Raw genomic sequence first — 23405 nt, 5'->3', positions numbered from 1 at the left:
TATTATGATGCAATAAACAACACAATTTATTAAAAAAAAAAAAAAAGAGAGAATGCAGAGTAGTGTCCATGCAGAGAGCACTTGGACAGCCGTCAGGAAGGAGCCTTAATTTTGGCTTTCCTGAACTTGTTTAAACTGACTTTTTCCCAAGAGAATACTAAATCAATTTAAAAAAAGGTTACTGATCTCGCTAGTCAGCTATAGCACACACATCTGTTGTTCTTAAGAATAGCTTTTCAAGGAACAGGACTATGAATTTCAATATATAGTCATTTATGGAAAGGGTTCTCACCCCACCTTCCCCTTCCAAGAAACTAGACGCGTGAAGACAGACATTTCTCTTTGAAAGGAAGGATAAGGCAGAGGTTAATTTCATCTGCATGAGCCAGTGTAGGATAAGCTGTTGGAAATATTGTCAAGCCACATTCTTAATGCCTGGCAAAGTGACTCATTCAGAGTCATCACAGGAAAGGAAGTGGAATAGAATAAAAAACGGAACAGGATGGGTCTTAAACAGGAGAAAGAAGTGAGAGAAAGGAAACCGAGTTGTTTAAAGAGGCTTGAGGTTATAAGTCCTATAACTGATTTTTTTTTTTTTTTTAAGTGTAAAATATATATGTTGCACTATGCATATATATATACACATATATGTATGCATATATACACACATGTATTTATGAAATCCAGCTTTTTTCTAGTTGAAAAGAGACATGTGCATTGCCTTCCAAAGCTGCCGGCTGAGTATTTGTCTCAGTACAAGGCATTAACACAGTACAGGAAATAAGCAAGGATTCCCTCTAGAAACCCACAAGTTCATAACAATTATGTTCCTATTCCATAGACTACCGAGTTATACGCTTAAGTTAAAGTCCACAAAAATGCAACAAACACGTTACTCTGCTTTCTAGAGGAACACTTTGTGCAATCAACAAATAAGCCCTTATTTTCATTACAAAAAATACATCATTGGCTTTCTTATACTAGCAAGTAGGTGCACTGTGAAAGTTTCCTTTCTCCAAAGATGATTACAATGAAACTCTGTATAGTTAACTGCCCCGTAATACCATTTTTGAATATAAATAAAAACCAATACGCGGACTGCTTTAACAAATAAACATACTACTTGTGCAACTAGAATTTCCACTGACAAAAAGAATAATTTTGATTCCTAGGGAAGATGAAAAAGCATTTTTTATTATCATAAAGGCAACGTTCAACTAACTTCCCGTTCATGCTTCCAGTTTGACACCTATGAGTACAACTTCTCACTGAACTAATGTTTCATTGTTCACGTTCAAACAGATACTCAGAAGGATTAATGCATATGTTAAATCAAGTAATTTAGAAAATATATTGAAAAATGAAAATGCCATGGGCAAAAAAAAAAACTACTCTGGAAAAATATACTGGAATAAATACTTATACATTCAGTATCTCCCAACCAAGTTTATATCTGCTTGTGAAATATTCCTTACTTAATCCCCAGAGTGACACCTGCTGGATTTCACTAACAGAAACAAAAGGGCAGATCTCCCCATTATACAGAACGTTTAAGAATAATCTGTGCAAAACCATGTCCTTTTGTTAAAAAAATGAAGAAAATGTATTAAGTCACTTTTTTTTTTGCTACATTTAGGACAGTAAATAAATACATAAATGCAACAGTAGAGGAAAGCAGTATGACATCTAGATGTCTTATTCACACCTGATGCATATATATTTTTCATTTCTATTTAGGAAGGACTGTGGAGCACAACAACATGGGGAGACAAACTATATGCATTTCTCATAATATTGATAACAAAGAAAAAAAACAAACAAACAACTAAAGCCTAAAACACATAAGTCTGTGTAGAACAAGTATCTGCTCAGTACATCGTTTGCTTTACTTTAATGAAACTCTACCAGCATTGCCACTCTAAAACAAAACGTATTCAAATGAATTTCTAAGATTTTACCACTCTACTAGGGGAGACAAAAACCTGAGGTACAATGTAAAAAGTGACACCTTATGCTCATCGAAGCATCAAGTGTATACATTTTTCAAGTGCGGAATTATCAAAGAATATGTTGAAAGCAATACCTTTTTAGTTCCTAAAAAAATTTATCTTCCACCTAAATGCAGTTGATGGTATACCACAGCATTTGAAGTAGTAGCTTGGAAAAAAATAAAATAAAATTCACTAATCACAGTGTGCAGTTCCTTGTCTTTGGCATTACATAGGAAGTCAGAGTGACCGGTATGGGTTTCATTAAACAAAACTCTGTCACTAATTCTAATTGGGATTTTTTTTTTTTCTTTAAATAAGGGCTGCATGCTCCAGGCATAAATCCAGAAATATAACATTGACTTTTTTTTTTTTTTTTTAAATCCAAGTAGTATGCTAATTGTCAGCTAAAGCTTTATAGTGGCCAAAAGTGCCCAAAAGCCTTGGGTGACATTTATGCTACATTAAAAGGTAATAGCATCAGAGAAACATACAAATTTACACAAGTAAAAAATCTGTTTTCTCTTTCTTGTAGTGAATACATCGCTACTCTCATGGAAAGTCTTTTTTTAATGCATTACATTTGTTTAAATGGATTTCTAATGCATCTTTCCAAGGAAAAGCAACTCTAAATAAATCATTTCTGCTCTTTTGGACAGCATATGCTGCAGCAATGATTGAAAGTGTTTGCACAGAACTAGGGCAGAAAAAGAATGACTTTGCTGGGAAAATGTAAACAGTATAAACAAGCTTGGGAGACCAAAGCAGATATGCATGAGAGATAATAGTGAAAACATAACTGAATGAAAATGCTAAAATTTAGCCTTCCAGTTTTGTCTTAGTTCTAAAATAGAACAAAAAGAAAAAATGCTGCTGAAAGAAAATAATGGAAATAAACATATTAAGAAGACCTTGCATTGTACTGCACTGGCTGTGGAATTCTCCCTGAAACTAAGTAATAGGCTAACTTCTGCTGCTCTTTGTGCAATGCATTACACTTAATGGCTTTTAATTTTTATGCTGATATTGTCAACACACTAGTATTATCAATGTGATTATAAAAAAAATGGGAAAAAAAGGCTTGCTTTCTCCTTTTTCTTCTAAATATTAAAACAACATTCAAACGTGTTCAATTTAAAAAGCTGACATGATTCACAGCTTTCTAAATGAAGAATAAGGTTTAAAACTTACTTTCTAAGTCTCTTTCAAAACATGCATGTTCCCTCTTTAGCTGACACATTAGGAAAAAAAATCGGCACAAGATAGATATATTGCACATAATTAAATAACAAAAATAACATAAGGATATAGTGAAGTCCAGAGTTCTGACAATTTGCTATAACAGTTACATGAGCAACTAAGCGAGTGCAAAGCTCAGCTGAGGCAACTCCGACATCTGAAACCCAGTGGCAGAGCTACAGACGCCTTCACAACAGAGGGGGCCCTTACACTGCGGTAGTGCCCGTACAGCGAACGTGCTCTGTCGGAGTGGCTGCTGATCAGAAGCACTGAAGGAGTTTTGCTAGCAGATCAAGAACACTGTAAACACGTTGGGAACAGATGGGAACAACTTCTTAAAGAGAAATTCTATTTTGTTTCCTAACTTCAGACTCAGACCTCTCACTGGAGAAATTCCACCAGTTTCCGTCATAATAGCTAATCCTATGACCAGTACTGACCAAAGGAGTGATTAGATATATACTTCTAAACTACCACTGTGTACATTTTACTATTAAAAACATATCGATAGCAATAGTTTCTTCCAAATGACGGGACTGGTTTGAATCCTTTATCTGTATGATTTCATAGACCCTTGTTGGCCCAGTCCTACCCAGCTCTTGCACATGCTACAAGTGTTGTTGGAAGCAGCCAACTTACTGAAATGCACAGAATATAGAACTAAGTAATTATAGTAGCAGCAAAAGAAGTGTATCAGTGCTTTTCTTCCTTTGGTTTTGTTCTTACCTGTATCCTTGTCTAAAGCTGGATCACAGGACTCAGTTAGCCCACAGAACGGTACTGCTCTCCCTGAGTAAACCCTGTTATTTAGCCAGGTAAGTCACTAGTCACCAAGAACAAGACATGCAGATTTGTGTTTTACAGATTGAGCATTCAAAAGTGATGGAAGTTATCAAAAACACAGCTGCCAATAGATCACAGTACGTCAGTTAATGGATGGATAATGTCTATAACCACATGAAATAAATCCTTCAATAAAAATACCCACATTGAGGAGTATCCTGCCCTTTTGACAGTCAGTGGAAAAATTCCCACTAGTTCTCAGCGGGTCAGGATTCCAACAGTTGTGCCTCTATCAGGAAAAGCCTATTCAAAGGGACAAACATTACATTTCTTAATGCAGAGCAAGATTCTAGCTGATCGGGAATTTGGAGTACAGCAACATTTGAACAGGACAGACATAATGCAACCCATGAACTTGCAACCCAAGCTATATATTCAGGTACTTGGTTTTGTACACTAAAACATGCAGTCAAACTGTTCTACATCATCACCCTGTCACTGCCTTTACTTTGTCTGCAAATACTGTCAGTTCTGGTATCAGAATACATAAACGTCTAACACTTCACACGTAGGCAGTGCCACCAAACCTAAACTAGTTACCTGAGAAGAGCATACGGCAAGAACTTCAATCATCTAGCTGAAATACTTCTGAAGACCATTGTTCCTACTGCACTAATCATTAAAACAACATGAACATTTTTTTCAAGTGCCATCTTGTTTGGTTTAGTACCATCAAGTGCCTTTTGTGCTGAAGATCTTTGAAGCTAGGTAAAGATTATGAGATTTGATGCAGCAAAGTCATTGACAGTATCAGTAGATTGCAGAAGTATAATGGAAATACCAATCATTACTTTTAGTTGAGCATTTCAGACAGTGTAGCAGCATGTGTATTTTGAAAGAAAACACACGGATTCAAATCTGGTCTCGTTCACGTTTATCCAGAACTAGCGTGTCTTCTTTCAACCCACTGAAAGGACCTTAGAGCACAACAATCAGGCTTTTAGCACATTACCAGTCCAAACAGCTTTAAATTGTTGTATACATTACTACTGCAAATGAATGACAAGATCCCCAGGATGCACAATGTGACTGGAAAGACTTGTCATTGGCACAACTGTAGGAGCAAAATCTGGCCCCAACATATTTGGCACGACTTTTTAAGGTAGAAAGCAACAAAACAGCTATTTTTATTTCAGTCTCAGCCCCTGTAGAAATATATGGATGACTAAATGAATCACTGCAGATCAAATCCAAGTGGGATTTAACATTTACATTGTTTCTTAACTATCTTTCAGAAATAAGATTTCCTGATTCCGCAGATCCATTGCTTACACAGACAAGCAAATGACTACACGTAGCAAAAGGGATCATCACAATAACACAACCGGACTTGTAAAAACTGAGGGTACCACATCAGCTTTGGAAAGATGAAGAAGTGGCATGACCCTCTTAACTCTGTACTGGAAAGCACAGAACCACACACTTCCCCCTGGCCAATAGTTTCCCAAGGCAATGAAATAGTAGACAGCCAACCCTCAATAAATCAGTTTGGTGCGTGTGGGAAAAATCTCAGCAGTAACACCCCAGCACACGCACAAGCACTAAACTCAAGCTAACTTTTTCTCAAGCAAATAGGAAGTCCAGACAAAACAGGAGCTTCATCTTTTCAGTCATGTAATTACAACACAAAACCTAATTATGAAATAATGCAAATACGATCTCTTTCCGGTATAATAACATCAATAAGATTAAAGGAATATTCAGTAAGAAAATTTAAACAAGTTTATCACCTAATTCGTCCTCTCTTGAAAGAGCTCCAGTTGTATTGAATTAGTCTCATGGACCCTTTTCAAACCCATATGTCTCTAATTCTCTCCAGCTGCAACGACAGAAATTTGGTTAGCTAATATTACGGTTTTAGGCAGAATCCTTTAAGTGCTGATTAGGGTATTTTTATCTCTCTTTCTCCCTATCATTGATCACTTCCTCGAGGATCTATACAGCACCACTACTTCCAAAACCAGCACAGCGCTTACAAATGAAGGTGGCTTTTCCTCCTACCCCTTTCTCCCCGCAGACCCCAGGGAAACGCACGCAACGGCGCTAAGCCCGGATCCCTTCAGTCGGCACAGAAAAAAAATAAAAAACGGTTTTAGGTAAAAAAAAAAACAGGACCGTTTGGCTGCGTACTCACCAGGCTCAACTCTGGTGGGCTCTGGCTGGCTTTGCCTCGGCTTTCCTGCTCTCCCGGCGGCTGGCAGCTCGCTGGTGCCGCTGGCTGCGGGGCAGTGGCGCCCGGCGGAGCGCGGCGCTGCTCGGGCAGCAGCGGGAGCGCCTCAGCTGGGGACGGGGAGCGGGGAGCGGCGGCAGGCAGCCAGCGGGGCTTCCTGTTACATCAGCCAGACCCCGCCCGCAGCCCGCCTTGCCTCAGATTCTCCGGCTCCGACGGCACGGCCCCGGCAAGGCGAGGAGCTCCGGGGGGATGCCGAAGCGGTGGGAAGCGGGGGGCAGAGCCAGGAGGTGGGATTCAGCCCCTCCGGGGCAGCGCGCAGGGTAAGCAGCGCCGTGCCCCTCTCCGCCACAAGGAGAGGGGCTGCTCCTGCCCAGCCGGCAGGGCGAAGCCGCACGGAGGCACGCTTCCACGGCCAGAGCTGTGCTGCGGCTCAGAGCGGAGCTGAACGTAGGCACTTGCTTAAATTTGAAAGTACCGCTTCGTTTTATACTCAAGGGAAATGTTATGCTTAGGTAAATAAACCTTTGAAGTATCGGGGGTGGAGAAAAGGCGGCAGGAAGGGGAGTGCTGCACAGAAGTCCCAGCTGCGTTTTGAAATGCCCCTGATCTCAAGGCAGCAGGTACCAGCTGCCTGCTTTAAAAACTGCCACGACTGAGGACAAAACAGCATTGGTGACAACCCTTACACTGGCTTCAAGAAGTTCATATCAGGACCTAAAAGTGTTTCCCTGAGGACGTTTATTACCTGCTCTTTGTACAGCTGGTACCTGTGCTACAGGCACGTGTATTGAAGGTGTGCTCTTCAATACAGTTGCTGTGCACACATGGCATGCTGTGTTGGACAAATGCAGGTTCATGGAGCAGTAAGCACAAATACTAACTAGAAACTAGGAATCTGAATGGGACGTGTCCCCAGGTGTAATGGTTTTGTAAGTGCTCATCAAAATGATAACCGTTTAGTTTGCTCACGAAACAAGCTGAAGTATTTCTGCTTGCTTCTCACTACCTGTTGTCAACCCACTGTCTTATCAGCAGAAACATTCGTAGAATGTGAACTGGGTGAGGGAACTTGTCTTGCCATTGAAAATCCTTTCTCCAAAGATAAAAGCAGCCAAAAACCAAACCAAAACCAAACCAACCAACCAACCAAACAAACAAACAAAAAAGCGCAGCAGGTCAGGAATGACAGAAAGAGAGGAAAGAGGGGCAGGAGTACTTTAAGTTCATATGACCACCAGATAGTATGAATGGTGAAATCACAATCTAGGATTACTGTAAGAGCAGGCACATGAGTTTAATATTCATTTGGTATATGAATGTTGGTGCTTCTAGGACCATACGTCAATGGGAGAATGTTTGAGTTTTATAATAAGTGAAGCACTAAGAGTTGGCACTCTAACTCCCTAGGCAGTGTAAACAGAAACAAGATGGGGATTAGATCTGATTCTGAACAATCATGAAATTCAGGCAGTGGAATCTCATCAGAAGTGAGCCTGGCTGCAATATTTTAGACCGATTAGGTCTGGGCAAGAGATTGCAATATAGTACACTATACACTGTAGCCTAGAAAATGATCCATATATCCCAGCTAAGCACACATGTTCAAGACAGGCTCAACATCTGAATTAGCTGGAGAGATTTATTACACAGGCCATGTTTGATTTGGCATGTCAAATTCAGCAGTGTGGGCTTTTTTTTTTTTTTTTTTTTTTAACTTCAAAATTCTTATATTCTACTTATTTAGCTATCACTGGAACTTTCTTACTCCTACTCAACAGGTATTTGAGACATCTCAGCTGGTGCAATTTGCACTTCAAAGACGCGGGAGGCCCCCACAGTGCCTCAGCTCCCCCTTTTTCTGGCTGAAAGGCATGTAAATGACACCCGTACAGGCTCCCCTGCTTATCAACAGCGTGGGCGAGAACCGTGCGAAAAGGATCTAAATGAACACAACAGACTGCGCTGTAACCAAAGCTTAAAACCTTGCGAAGAAAAAAGATAAAATACTAATTCCACCTCTTACCACGAGTTTTGATCTGATCGGAGAAGCTGAGGGATAAATATAGCGTTGCTTATAACGGGACAACTCCTGATGGGCTGAGAACCCCTCTCTGCAGCTCTGCGCCAGTGAGGGAGGTCTCCCTGCGGCTGACCGAGGGGCTGCGGGGCCAGGCGGTGTTTTTCCCAATTTTTTCTCCCGGCCAGGCTCCTCCGTGCCCGGGGGGCTCCGGGTCGCGCAGCCCCGCACCTGCCCGAGGGCCGGGGGGGCGGCGCCCCCTGGCGGCGCGGTGCCGCCACCTGGAGCGCAGCGGCCGGGCTGCTCCTGCCAGCCCCTGCCTGCCGCATCGCCTCGCCTCTCCTTTCCTCTTCCCTACCCTGGACCCGCATCTAAACGCGTCCTCCGAGCATCTCCTCCGGACGCAAGGCTGCCCCGGGATAGGCCATCTTGCCCCGCTCTCGCACAGGCTGTGGATGATGAGAGTCCCGTGAAAAAAACCTTGGTGAGCAAATTCCAACGTGGCAGTGATATGGGTTCAAGGAGACCATGGGATAAACAAAACTGGAGAAACTTCTGACCCTTGGTCATATATTGCCCATGAATAAAACACTAGAGTTCATATTTAAACACTTCATATCCATAACATACGTCCAACCAGGATTTTTTCTCAGCAGATACTGCTAAAAGAGAGCAGTGATGAAACATCACCCTTATATCTACATGAAAATGTTCCAAAGGTAGATTCTAGAAGGATGAAGACTCACAAACTCAATTTTGAAAAAGGAGTTGGATTGGAGGTGTGAGGAGAAATTCTGGTTTAAATGGAAATGGAAAGAAAAGAAAAGGAAGGGATAGGACTTAGGTAACAAAGGTTTAAATAATAAAAAAAAAAAAAAAAAAAAAAGGTATGCCCATACAAAATGGGTGGAAAAAAGGATGAGTCAAAAGACTTTAGAGTATTTCTCAAAGACATACTGTTTCATCACTAGAATGGACCCAGGGCACACACCAGGTTATACATGTACATGGAAATACATCAAATCTGTAACTTCATTGGCTTGTTGGCTCCCATCATACAACATGGGAGAAATTTCATGGCAATGTGCGTATTGCCTCCAAAGCAAGGAGGGCAGAATCTGGAATGAAACGACTGGGTGAAGAGACTCTAGCTGACTGGAAATGCACATAGTCACTGCTAACTTGTTAGCATAGCTTTATATTCTAATGTCTTCACCATTCTGACATCTAATTCCCTATCTTTTCCTTTTGCCCAATTATTCCCCTACTCCATTCATCCTCGAACTATCTTTGAGAAATGCACAGATCTTTTTCATATTCTTGCATGTGGTTGTTCTGCAGATATTGAAGACACAAGAATGACAAGAACTGAATGAATGAGAAGCATACAAAAAGAATTTCTTGTGGGGTTAATAAAGATGCAAATCAGATCACACTTCAGTTTGGCCTTTTTACATGAAAAACAAATTCAATGCATTTTAGAGCTATACAAAAACAAGATAACAAAGACTGAGATGGATAACTGGTATGGTGGCCAAACCCAGTACCTCCACCAAACTTCTGATTATAGTCTAATCAGTTTGATGGTGTTGTTGTTTTATTGTCTATAACGTGCCAGTTTTTTGTTGTTGTTTTTTTGTTTGTTTGCTTTATTTTGTTTTTTTCCCTCACTGAACTCTACATAATAAGTCTAAAAGACAAATCTCTTTGTAATGGTTTCTTGGTTAGTAGAGTTGATTTATGCTGAGACGCCGTAACTTTGTAGCTTTTTTCTGTCTCAGCAATGACAGAATAGTTTCCCCAACTAATCATTTGTTCAATCTCTATTACTAAAAAAATAAATGCATGCAAAGTTTCTTACTACTGTGTAACTAGGGGGTAAGAGAGCATGGGGGAGTACCTGTTAGTCCTCTCCTAGCTACAGCGGTTCTGGAAGAAAAGACTGCACAGAGCAACAGAGCATGCTCAGCGAGGAGAACCTGTTAGTCTGCAGGAGAGCTCAGCAAGCAGGAGACTTAGAATTAGGAAGCAGCCACACAGCCAGGTTTCTGCAGGGACAGAAAGGATGATTTATGGACAAACAAAAGGCAATATGTATAGAAACAAATGCATCCATTCTTTTATATGTACTGATATCTTAAATCATAAAATGGTTTGGGTTGGAATGGACCATCTAGCTCAACCCCCCTGCCATGGGCAGGGACACCTTCCACTAGACCAGGTTGCTTAAAGCCCCACCCAGCCTGGCCTTGAGCACTTCCAAGGATGGAGCATATCTACTGTCTCATTCAGAATATTCTCTTTAAGAAATCATCGTTCTAGGTTATAATCTCATAAAACCAAACCCTAATAATCGTTAGTCTTTTTGGTGGGCTACTTTAAGAGACACTATGGGCAACCCCCTTTCCCCCTGCTGCTACCCCCCCCCCCCCCGCAAGGCTCAGAGTCCCATCTCATCTAAAAACAATGTGAGATTTACAGCTGCAGTCACAGCCACTGAAGCTGGGCACAAGACAGTTCCTGAGAAAAAAAGTGCTGCCCAGCCATCTCTATTTGGGCTTGATATTGAGAAAAAACACTTTCTCTATAAAGAAGAAATGCTGCCAATAATGCAAATTCAAATAAATAGTGGAGTTATCTGAATATTGAACTCCTGCTGCTAAAAAAAAAAAAAAAAACAAAAACAAAAAAAAACAAACACAAGTTTAGTTCTCTTACACATGAAAGCTCTAAAAGAGGTTTTAGTTTAATGCAAATCATGCTCAAATACCTCAAAATCATGCTAGGAAATATCACATATCTTTGTCAGAGGATTTTAATGCGGTATTTAGGATAGCCCTGCCTCTCTGTCAGAGACCAGTGACAGGAGGAGGCTCTTGTAAATGTGATACTTATCCAGCAGCACTTGGCACTCTCTCTTTTGCTTTAATCTGAAACCATACACGTACAATATCCTTACTGAGTCCCTAAGCTGCTGGAGAAGCAGTCGCACCAAATTCAGCTCTGTCTCCACTCCTAAGTACATCACGCTATCTAGTGATTACTTAAATTGTAATACCAGCAGTCCACAGGAAATTTTAATGACTAAGAGCGGAAGATTAGATATATTTACTGCCTTCATCATAAAGTTCATACAAGCAAAGGTGCAGACACTTGTGAACTTACCTGCATTCTTAGCCAGGCAGACACATGCCAGAGTCAATGCAGCAACAGGGTAACTGTGGCATTAATGGAGTGTTCAGCACATTGGTAAGGCTTCCACCTCCTGTACCTAGTGTGCCTAAGCAGCTTCTGCTTTAGGAGGCAATGTGCAGTACTGTGCTAATGCAAGTGGAAAGGCCTAGGAGCAGTTTAAACCACAGGCTTTCCACTTATCTGCAATGACAAATGCTGGCTGGCGCAAGTGTTTAACCTCCTGCTCTGCTACTGTGTGCTGCATCTCAGAACTACGGACTAGATTCCTAGCCTATGGAGTACAGAGGATACATGGAGAGTAAGGTCAATAAAAACAGTGAACTAGAACTGGAAGGCATCAAGCTGGAATTGAACGTAGTAGGTAGTGACACTTGCACCAAATTAGTTTTGTGAAGAAGTGACACTGCAAGTCTTTAGCAGTGTCTGTGTCTAAATGGAGTTTATAGGTTTCCTCTGTCAGAAATGCACTTGTCTGATTCTTATAGTTATTGCAGTTTAAGTCTGTGGTGCTCCTACATTTCATATGATGAGACTCTACGTAAGTATTTTTTGGTCTATACTTCAGATTCATGAGCATTTTTCAAATCAGACTTAGTAGATCATAAATTAAGAGAATCATGAAAGAATTTAGGTACCAGAAATAAGAATTTCAGCATTAAAACAAACAAACAAACAAAAAACTTTTACTTACCCCCTCAGATATTTAGAATACATAAATGCTTTAATTTTCAGCAGTAAAAATTAGCCTTTTTCTGGAGTCCAAAGTTCACTGGGTATATAAAAAACCTGGAGGCTTTCTGAAACCACATGTAATTGTAGTGCTCAGGCAAAGGCAGGTTAGCCCAACAGATCATGTATTATTTTGTCATTGTTGTTGTTCCTTGCTGTAGTGTCTGAGCCCCTCACATCTATTTCAGATATGTATTTTCACATTGCCTCTCACAAACAGCAGTGTAAGTATCCTCAGTAGTCTTAAGCACAAACAGAAAACATGATACATTAAAAAAAAGATTTTCAGCATCAAAGAATATAGAAGGATATTTTTGAAAAATGTATCCTATCTTCTGTTTCATAGGCAGTAGGGCATTTCTGTGAACCTTACAAGAAACCAACTACTTTTTTCTTTTTTCTTTCCTTTAAGAAAAATATCTTGTTAGAAAAGATCTACCCAGATCAGAGAGGTGTCTGGGAGAAGGGCAAGAACTGAACCACTATTTCATGTCAGTCTTAAAGCAAACAAAACCACCCACAATGACAAGAAACTGAAAACAAACAGAAGCAAAAGACCTCCCTCTCCCCCCAGATAAACAAACTTAAAGTCAACTAGAGAAGAAATGTACTGTTACCACTAAAGCAACTATACTGATTTCTTCATCTATGAATGGGTTTTGTTCCTTTGTTTTCCCCCCAAGAATACATATTTCCAGAAATTATTAAATAGCAAGCCATGAATCTACTTCAGTAACAAGGATAAATCGATGAATCCAACAAATATATATATATATATTTTTGTAAATTTCTGTCACATTGTGTCACACATTTACAACTTGAACATTCTCTTTATGTTTTTGGTGGGTTAATTCTGACTCACGTTCATTTGACAAGCCTAATTCTATGCATTTCAGTGGAGTTGCATCTAGCTTGCATATCCCAAAATAAATCTGATTAATTTAAATCCATTTAAAATCCATTGCCTATTTCCTCTTTTTATCAGTAGATTCATCTTTTAATCTAAGATTGAAATTATCATGCTTGACAAGTGATTGCTCTTCGACAAGCCTTATTCTTCTTTTTTAGGACCAAAATAGATTTCAGGAAAGAATGAGGAAATAAAGTAAATTTGAATCTTGCCTGCTTTTTAATTGTTATGAGTTCTATGTCCACATAACCTGTTCTGTCCTGTTGCATCTCTAGCAATGATATAATCAAACTGCATTTTAAATGCTCTTTTCCAAAGTACAAAGTAATGTTTATTAATGTAAAGGAGGCATACATAACAAAAACATAAACAGCTTAATAATATGCAACCTAAATAATGAGTACAGTACATATATTTAAATTGGGTACACTAGAGGCTTTCATTCACAGGTGAAGAGCAGTTTACTTCCCATTTCCATAAAATCAAAGTTGTATTCTTTCAGGGATGCTTTCCTCTTCCAAAGCCTTTACTGACAGTTTCTTTTTCTTCCTCTTAATTTTTATTACTCTTCTTCCACCTTTATTTTTAATGAATCCTGAAGGTAAAATGAAAGAGTAAGTTAAGATGTTGTACGACTAACACATCCAAGATAATCAGAAATGAGACATCTTGTTTTCAAGAAATATTCTTGAAAAAAGAGAAAAAAGAACATTTTGTCTTACCTAGTCTTCATTTGCCTGACCAAGGTCAAGATGTCTGCTCTTGTACACAGTATTTTAGCGTCCATCCTTCTCTCTCTAGCTCTCTCTTCTGATTACCAGTTGCACTTTGCTAAGACTTTCAGCTATTACATTTTATCAGGCCAATACTTACTACCAAAAGTTGCAAGAACGTTTCAGCCCATAGAGTGCATAATATTTACCTCTTGTGATTCTCTGTGGCAGTATCATTTCCCATACCTTTCTTGCAGATCCTCAAACACGACTTTCTGGAGGTGAAATTATTTTCATTCCCACCACAACCACTATAGTTAAATGGGCGACATCTTCCAGTTGAGTAGTTGTAGAAAAATCTTGTCTCTTTAGCTCTACAAAGTCCTTTATCCATAGGAGTCATGCACAAAGAAGGGATAGCAGGTGGTTCTAGAAATAACATGGAAAAAAAAAGGTTAGAGACAACACTGTCATTAACCAGTTTTCTGTTATGTTTATATTTTATATGAGATTTGAAGCTTTGAGAACTTACAAATTTATATGAAATTCAGTGGCAAATTTAATTCTGTTCTGAAAATCCAGGATATTTTACATAAGCATCTACCATGTTATGACTACCAAAAATACAAGCTAATGTTATTCTCTCTTTGAATTCCAAAAGCCAACAAAAACTTATCCTGAAAGCAAGGTTTGTTTCCTATAAATTTAGTGTTAAAATTGCTGTTTCTGTAGTAGGAGATAGCACTCAAATTCACTTAGGGGAGTTTCAAGTAAACTACCTGTAGAACATAGTGTGAAATAAATTAATCTCGGACAGCTTTAAAAATATGGTAAATATTTATGATAATGAAGTTAATTTTTCTAATTACTGCTAGACTTTTTGAAATCAAATACAAGATAAAAGTATCCAGGTAAGATTCAATACATCAATATTAGGTTTGTCACATTAATATGGAAATTTTGGCTTAAATAATAATCTTGGAATAATAATACTGGAAAACACTGAGCAATTATGAAGAAAAAGTTTGTAACTCGCAGAATAAAGAGGATCAAGGGTGAAGAGTTAAGTGCACAAAACAACTGCGATGCTGGTGTTTTAGTGCTGCTGTAAGCTTTTTACCATTCCATGGAGTAGCCTGATGTTTTGGATCTTCAGTGTTGCTGAAAGTGAGTGTGAGAACTGAAACGCTGGAAGATGAAGCTGAAGTATATGAAGTACCTGGGAACTGGAACAAGTTCAAGCTCACCCATGCTCACCCCTGGAGAAACTCCATCACCTATCACCCAGGAGTAACTCATATGCAAAATTAAAACTGACAAATAGCTGCTGTACAGGAAGAAAAAACAAGAATGGGAGCCATTAAATCATCAGTTATGAGGAACACAAAGGAATGCCATTTTCCTTCAAGAAGTAGCAGAGTAACTGAGATCTGAATGCATAAATGGACACATGAAGCTATCAGATGGCCTTCTTAAGGTTAGAAGGCCACACAGCTGGCAAAAGTGGTTCAGAGGAAAGACTCAGTTAAAATTTTAGGGAATAACTTGGGTTACAACAGAGCTGAAGGCATCCTGTTTTCAGAAAAGTGGGAAGCAGATGAGTTGCTGGAACCAAGAAATTATGAATTAACTTGGGCAATTCAAGAAGCTGACAAGAAAATAGCTCAAAAGAATGCGCTACATTTTGTTTGTCTTGCACACCTTACACTTGTTGAAAAAAGCTTGTCTGCTAAGTATAATTGATAGGCCAGTGTGGTGAAAAACTGTGAAAAATTGCCCAGACAGAAATAGAAAGGTAATTTATGGAAAGCTAAGAAAGGAAAATTAAATTATTAATACATTTGAAGCCACATTACCAACAGTATACTACTATTCAAAAAAAGTATCCTGTGAAAGCAAAAACTGAATCATGAGCTGGTATTTCAAGATAGATTAAATTAATTTCAGGTTATAGTATGAGTACTAATTAGTTTCTTTTGATATCTGTGACATTATTTTAAGAGTAAGGTTCAATCTTACTCAATAGACTAAGTGCCCCAAATGTTATACAATGGATATTAAATCTACTGCTTTATTCATAATGAAGATGGTAGCTAAATAAACTTGCAATATATTTGGTACTGGCTTCAAGAACTTTTGAGCCTAGAAATAATTTCATCCAGATTCTAGCTGGAGAGGAAATAAGCTTTCAAAACAAATGTTCAGCATCACTGAAGAAAAAAAAAATAATAATATATATATATATACACATTGAATAAATATATATATATATATATATAATAAAACAAAAAACGTGATTACCTATTTAAACTTAAAAATTAGTGTAATTAAAAAGAACAACATAGAAAGACTTGTCAATGACAAAAGAAGCAAATGGTTCAGGGTTGTTAATTATAATGGACTTTAAATATATACTTCTGATATAAATTACTTGTCTAGTATGAATTTTCTAGAGAGACTGCAAAGTTCCATAGTGAATGGCTTCTCACAACAATTATAAGCTTTTGGAGCCAAGGAGCAAGTGATGTGGTAACTGATGAATAAGGACTATCTGCATATGTATAAAGCAACTAGCAGAGTGGCATCCAAAAGTTATTCAGAATCTGTATTATACTGTTTCTAAAAGTTGTATCTTCATTTTCAAAATATCTGCGTATTCTTTGCACTCATAGAAGTACACAGCTCATGAAAAAAAAAAAAACAAAAAACACCTTCTTAATTTTGCCATACAGCAGCCATTTTTTTCCACAAAACAGTATATTAAAATAAAAATGAAATTACTTTATTCCTGGTCTGCTGAGAATCATAAAACTTGTGAATTTATTTTATTATACTGACCACTAAAAGATTTGTTAACTTCAAGTTACTGTAAGCATAAGATATGTACTGTCTTATTCCCAACCCAACATCTCTGTAGGCATTTCCAAGCCTGTGAGCCAGTGTATCCCAGTGTGTCCCAGTCACTGGGAGCATTAGATCCAGGTAATTTTTCTCTGTTCAGCCCCAGTTTCTAATGTTGTGCTTACATGATATTACAGTAAGTTTTGACATTATGCCTGTTCTTGAGTATCTCTCTCAAATGTTTTGGTTTTACAACCTTATTTTTCTAAGAGTTGTTGAAATGTCTTTATCTCCTGCATTTTCTATGAAGGGAAAAATTAAAAAAAAAAAAAAAAAAAAAAAGCAAAACCCACAACTCACGGAACTATACAGAGATGAAGGGGTACACACTAAAAACAGTAAAAACAAAGCCAAACAACAGCAAAAACAAAAGCCAAAAAATACACATTCCTCTATCAGAATTATTTTGTCCTAATCTAATCATTACAGGTCAATGAATTAATTACAGATGTCAATTCTGTAAGATTACTTCAGACAGGAATGTTGCTTTTATCTTTACTTTGTTCTCAATTTAGATTGCATTTTATCTATACCATTTTTTACAGTGCATGTTGTATTATTCGTTATATTACATAAATCATTACATGCTAACATCCATTAGATCATACGAACCCCCAAATTAAGAAGTGTCATGGCATACTTTCTAATTTCATTATACATGGAACTACATGGTATTGACATTGACAGCAACAGGCCTTAAGACTTTGCTCAAGCTATTCTGTTTATCCAAAATAACTTGTTTAAATGGATTTTAAATATCCAATAGCAAGTTCATAACCTTGGATATGCTATGCATATTATTTGCCAAAAATACATGACATGTATGACAAAATACATGACAAGTCAGGTCATAAATGGGCACGGCAAAAAAGAATTTACAATTTGTATAGGCAAATGACAAACAATAGCTTCCAAGTTGAATTAGTGAAACATTCTCCAAGTGTAAAGCTTTCTTTTGGAAACTGCTGATACAATGAAATAAGAAGTGTTCCTCAGAAACATGACAACTCCATCAGGATAATAACTTGGAACCTATCTCAAGTGGAGTTTGGAAGCTGGAACTCTCACCACTATCTCTACAGGAGCTTTTCAAACAGGCTTCACATTTTATTATAGCAAAACACTGTAGATACATTTGTCTCTTCTTCTGTTGATGATGCAGATGTTCGGACTGATTTTGTTTTGGTCAGAGAATGAGATCCAAAACCACAATATTTGATATTTTGTCTCTGAAAAATTAGGTAAACTAATTCCATGAAAAGGCAATAAATAAAAAAAAGGCTATTGTTCTTCCCTATAAAAAGACTAGTCTATCTTATCCTTCACTGCTACCTAGAGATCTTTTAAAGTTCATGGTTTAAGATTTAATTCTTTAAATACAGTTGTTCCTCAAATCCCAGACAACCCCTCTCTGATGGAAACAGATGATATGGTCGTACTTTGGAATCTCTGAAACACGCACATTCAGACATGGATTCATTTATCAAAATGAATCTCAAACATGCTTTGAAACAAAAACCGTTTTCCCTCAGGCTTAGCTGGGGTTCAAATGTGTGACAATGAACTGATAATCTTAATACAAAAGAAGTTTAAAATTATCTTAATGAGTGACACATACAATGCTTACATTCTTTTCTGCTAAACACAGGTGTTTGACATTCATGAAACTTCAGGTTTACTGCCACATTATTATGCAGACTTCAGTTTCTCATTCTGGTTACAGCAGAGAGATAATAAAAGAATTCTCAAGTAGACAGGCTATTACAAAAATAATGAGTCATCTGCACTTGACACTACTCTATAGGTATAAATTGGTTCAGATCCATTATAGCAAATATAGTTGTGTCAGTTTATATCTGCAAAAGATATGGCCCTGACTCTAAGAAATAATAACAGGAGCTGCTTCTGTGTGCCATTCCAAACTCGCTGAGTGGAAAACCGACTTTTGATCTTGCATCCCACTTAGATTTCACAAGTTGAATGTAGAATATAGCACTTGCAATTTCGTACCGTAGATCACTTCATTTAATCTAAAAATGAAAGGCTTGATTCCTCGCTTCACTTTCACTTCCCCAGAAATTGTTTTAAACCTTATAGCAGAATAAGACCAGAACAATATTGGCTCTCTGCAGCAAGTTCTTTGCTGACAGAGAACACTAGAGGTCTTGTGTTTATATGCAGATAAAGTTAGTTTCTCTTGGTCATGGAAGACTTTAATCTTCTTAAGATCAAGAAATTTGTTGGAAATCTACTAATCTGGTATCATGGCAAACTTATACAAGGTAAGTTATTCTATAAGGGACAACTCCTTGGAATTTTATTATTTTTTAATATTGGTCATGAAAAAATTTGAAAAAAAAATATTTGGAAAAAAAAAAAAAAAAAAAAAAAAAAGAAGCTACATAGCCAGGCCAATATACAAAACACATGTTACAATAGCAGATAAGCTATTTCACCTGTGCTTCAGAAGATGAGAATCAGCCATTCCATCCCAAGCAGTCCATTCTGACATTGCATGTGCTTAACTAGATTTTTCCTCCCTCCCAGAGAGTGATGAGAGTCACTTTGCACATTTGTGTGAAATAACTCCACCTTGCAACTTCAGTTAATACTCTTGCCTCTAGTAACAGCAGGAGTGGAAGCTATGCCATGTGGAGAAATTAGTGGTCTGTTTTGGTCCTACCATTTCATTGCCATGAAGTAGGATTGCACAAAACACAGGATTTTAGCCTATCCCAGCAGCCTGAAAGGTACGGGCAGATAAACAGAATGGCAGCAGACATCTGCATGAGGCAGGCTAGCGTAAGACAGACAAAGGTTATATTGTAGAGAAAGAACTGTGAGGTCTTCAGACTTTCCACTGAAACTCATCAGTCCTTCCAAGGTCATGTTTCTTACCTGACTCACCCATTTACACTGAATCTACCTTCCCTTGTTACTTCAGCCTTTTTTCCACCAACCTTCCAGTTTTCTGTCCTTCCTCTTACCCTCATCTCTTTCCTGAAATCTGCTCTACCACAAAATTCACTATTGTTGATACAACACTTCATTTTTTTTTTGAGTTTCCTCTAAGAAAACACATGGAATAACGCCTCTTTGCTTGCATAGGCTAGTTGTTTTGGGAATATGGGGAATCATATTGCGAGTAGAAACCTCAGGGAACATATGCACTCATGTCCCTAGATTGACAACCAGGCTTTTTGTCATGTAACTACTTTTCAGTACAATAAGCTACCAAGAAGCTTTCTGGTTTTTATTCAGTCATTTTAATGTTTTGTATGTGGTAAAAAATCCAGCTATCTCAGAAATTTACCTCAAGCCAACAGTACATGTGATCATAGTACAAGCAAAATAAATAGAATACAACATACAATCAAGCTTTATTAGACACAACTCTAAGCAAAGAGCACCGGAATGTTATCCTACATACCCATTACCTTACAGACCATATGAAACACAAAAACATTGATGAATCTGTAAACTATCACATTATCTCCAAAAGTACAAATAAGTGTAAATGCAAAAATAAAACAAATAGAAATACTTGGTAAGAATGCTCAGTCTTTTCCCAACTGTTTCTTGTTTCCTCTTGCATAACTGTGGATCATAAAAATGATATGCCTCAAATTCAATCACCCTTTACAGTGTGAGCAAGTACCAGCAATCTATAGTGGACAGTCCCCTGCTGCAGAAATTGTCAAAACCTCCACAGTAGAGGGCCTCCAGATTCTTATCTGCATTATACCACTTATTAGCGCAAAAATCCCTTTAAGTAGACATGAAATTCATTCACACTTACCTTGACTATAATCAAACCATAAACTAAGTTTAATATGATCTTAACAATGATAAAAATGTATCATGATAAATATATTGCGCCATAATTCAAAATCCAAATATAATTCTTTCTTAATGGGTAAAAGAATCTTTAACTGCTCTGACAGTGCCCTGGAAAAGGATTTATTTTGACTAAAACAACTCTGCAACACTGCTTTTGATTTTGGTATTTAAAGGTTTGTTTTTATCAGACCTTCACAAGAACACACCTTCATAAGAGGACAAAGTATAATCAGTATTCCACTTTCTGATATCTCTATAAGATCTGTAAGTAGAATATATTTTTTTGTTTTGACTTTCTCTGCTTATTGAAACTATTGACATAGATGGGAACCCATTCTTTAGTCTCAGATATTCCATTTCCACCCATTTTCTCTCAGTAAATCCAGGGTGCACATAAAAGACTGAGAACTAGGAAATGCAAAAACAAGTTCTTACCAAAAAACCTAGGAAACTGCTTGTGCTCTTTCTCTGTGTAACTACTGTTCACAATACTGGACTTCTCATTTGGAGCAGTTGGCAATAAATTTACTAAAAGAAAAAATAAAAGTGGTGAAACAATAAATGATAAGCTATCTAGACACAAGAAAGTTCTGAAAGTAAACCATGATTGGTACCCATTTAAGTTTAAGTTTTAAGTTTCTCCTTCAGTTTTATTTATATAATACTTAAATCAAATATGGTCTGGTAAGGTTGTTATTATATTGCTAGCAAACATTCTAACCTTTGCAATAATAACCCCTTTTCAAAATACTTATTATTACTGACAAAAAATGGCTATGAAGCTAGTTTGCATGTTACCAGCTCATTAGACTTACATATTTCAACTGACATATCTATTCTCAAATAAACTATATGGACAAGCCAAAAGAAGTGGACAAGCCTCACAGTGACTGCTTCATCAGAAAAAGGAAAATTATAAACAACAAAAGCAAATTCTTACCAAGTATCCTGGGAAACTGGTTGTGCTCTTCCTCTGGGGAGCTACTGTTCATAGTGTTAGGATAATCTTCAGTTGGAGCATTTGGCAATAAATTTGCTAAAAGAAAAATGAATGGAAAACAATGAGGAAAAACACAAAATAATTGGTATCAAAGTTTCAGTACCACTAAGGTAAAAACTTCTGTCTATTGAAACTGTGGCTCCCTTCTTTGATATTCACACAAATTTACAATTAGGTGTTATTTCAGATTGAAATTAAAAAAAAAAAAAAAAAAAAAAAAAAAAAAAAAAAAAAAGATAAAATAATTTTTAAAAAGCATTTTGCAACTTTTAGTCCAGAAGATAAAAATGGAATCAGAGCCCAGGAAGGAATGCTTCAGCAAAAGGTACGGGAAAAGCATTTGGCTCTATATGCGTATTTTTTGAAAATCCTTGAAAATCCTTTGAAAAAAAAAAAAAAGGAAACTTATTGGGTCTTTCCTGTTCTAAATATGAATGAGCTCAGGCTCCTCTTACTGAAAAGACACTTGAAACTGTCCTGGAAACAGACCCACTAGATTAAAAAAAAAAAAAAAGAAGGTGGGGGGGTTCCAGAAATTTATACTATGAATATAATTAAGTGCTCTGAGGAGCTAGGGAGAGTTAGGAAGGTTACTGTATTCTGATGTAGAAAAAATCATAGGAACTAGGAAGACAAGGAAGTGGAAGAAAGATCTGTGGTTAGTCTAAGTGGCTGTTCATAGCCTAAACTGCAGGGCTAAATCATTCAGATGAAGGACCAGTTTTGCATGATTCTTTGGTGAGAAGGTAGCAACCCAGAGTAAGGAAACAGTAAAAGCAGAAATCCCTCTTTTCTTTACAAGACATGTTTTGAAAGGAATAGATTCAGACATATGGCTTAAGATATATAAACTTTTTATGACATTACAAGGTCAAACAGCTAACATATCTTAGATTTAAAAAGAAAAATAATGAAAAAGGTGACTTAGTAATGTGGCTGCAACCTGAATAGGTCCATTTCTTCATTCCCTGTCTTTATAATCTCTGCTACTGTTAAGTCTCTGCCTTCTTTAATATTTTCACAATATATTTCAAAAAGATATTTCCCCAGATTTCTGCCCAAGGAAATGGGCTTATAAAATCTGTTTTCTAACAGCAAGTTTAATGGAGAAATACAGTGCTCTAATATCAAGGTACAATCAGGAGACAGCACATTTTGGACCAAGTCACTTCTTCACTTAAAATTGATGTCACTTCAACTACTGCATCTGTCTCCATTACTTTCAATGTTCTGTTTCAAATTATATATCACTCATTATTTGTTTCAACTTAGATCTATTAAAGAATATGCAATTAAAAAAATAAAATAATATCATGTTTCTTTTATACAATAGGTTCAAGAAGTTTAACATATATTTTTGCAGGGGTTCGTGGAATTAAAATGCATGTAGGTATTTGACAGGGAAAAATAAAACAGCAGGAGTCCTGCAATATTCATTAAAATTAACAGCACGTACCACTTTTAAAATATTTTTCTTTGTTACTTTATATTTCTTATTTTTGTATGTATTTTTAAGAATATATAATTGTGTTAATCTCAGGTATAAATTATTGCTGCTTTGGAGTCTCCTACATTGCCTTTTTTCCTATGCCAAATACCTTCAAAACACAATCTTGTTTATACAAGAATAAAGCTAAGAATAACAAGGACAACAACTTACAGTTGCCTTGGCAGGTAGTCTGGCATTCTTCCAAACTCTTAAAGTTGTTCTGGTTTCCTAGGCACCCACCATACTTGAATATTTCACATAGTTTTGTCTCTTTGTTATAGAAATATCTGGAAAAATAACCTCTGCAGGTTCCAGGGTCTTTCTCATGAAAACAGAAGTCAGGCTTTTCTACAAACAACGGTAAATGA

General features: G+C 37.3%; 2 protein-coding genes across 4 annotated transcripts in view; both read right to left on the bottom strand.

Moving 5' to 3' along the window:
* The window catches only part of CALCRL (calcitonin receptor like receptor), a 59674-nt gene extending 53374 nt beyond the window's left edge, over positions 1 to 6300 (bottom strand). The window contains exons 1-2 of one of the 2 annotated variants that reach the window (XM_032189621.1): positions 6205 to 6300; positions 5801 to 5889 (exon numbers count right to left, since the gene is read on the bottom strand). In XM_032189621.1, the coding sequence (XP_032045512.1) occupies positions 5801 to 5850 (50 nt within the window). In that variant the 5' untranslated portion in view covers positions 5851 to 5889; positions 6205 to 6300. The remainder of the gene's footprint in view (positions 1 to 5800; positions 5890 to 6204) is intronic. The other variant, XM_032189622.1, reaches the window with a different exon arrangement.
* A 7149-nt stretch (positions 6301 to 13449) lies between these two features.
* The window catches only part of TFPI (tissue factor pathway inhibitor), a 40617-nt gene continuing 30661 nt past the window's right edge, over positions 13450 to 23405 (bottom strand). For both annotated transcript variants that reach the window (XM_032189623.1, XM_032189624.1), the window contains exons 5-9: positions 23209 to 23385; positions 21489 to 21584; positions 20984 to 21076; positions 14054 to 14236; positions 13450 to 13689 (exon numbers count right to left, since the gene is read on the bottom strand). In XM_032189623.1, coding sequence (XP_032045514.1) covers positions 13577 to 13689; positions 14054 to 14236; positions 20984 to 21076; positions 21489 to 21584; positions 23209 to 23385 — 662 coding nt within the window. In that variant the 3' untranslated portion in view covers positions 13450 to 13576. The remainder of the gene's footprint in view (positions 13690 to 14053; positions 14237 to 20983; positions 21077 to 21488; positions 21585 to 23208; positions 23386 to 23405) is intronic.

Source organism: Aythya fuligula, chromosome 6, assembly GCF_009819795.1.
Source record: "Aythya fuligula isolate bAytFul2 chromosome 6, bAytFul2.pri, whole genome shotgun sequence".
NCBI classification, from domain to species: domain Eukaryota; kingdom Metazoa; phylum Chordata; class Aves; order Anseriformes; family Anatidae; genus Aythya; species Aythya fuligula.
This window is presented reverse-complemented; position numbering and strand designations above follow the sequence as displayed.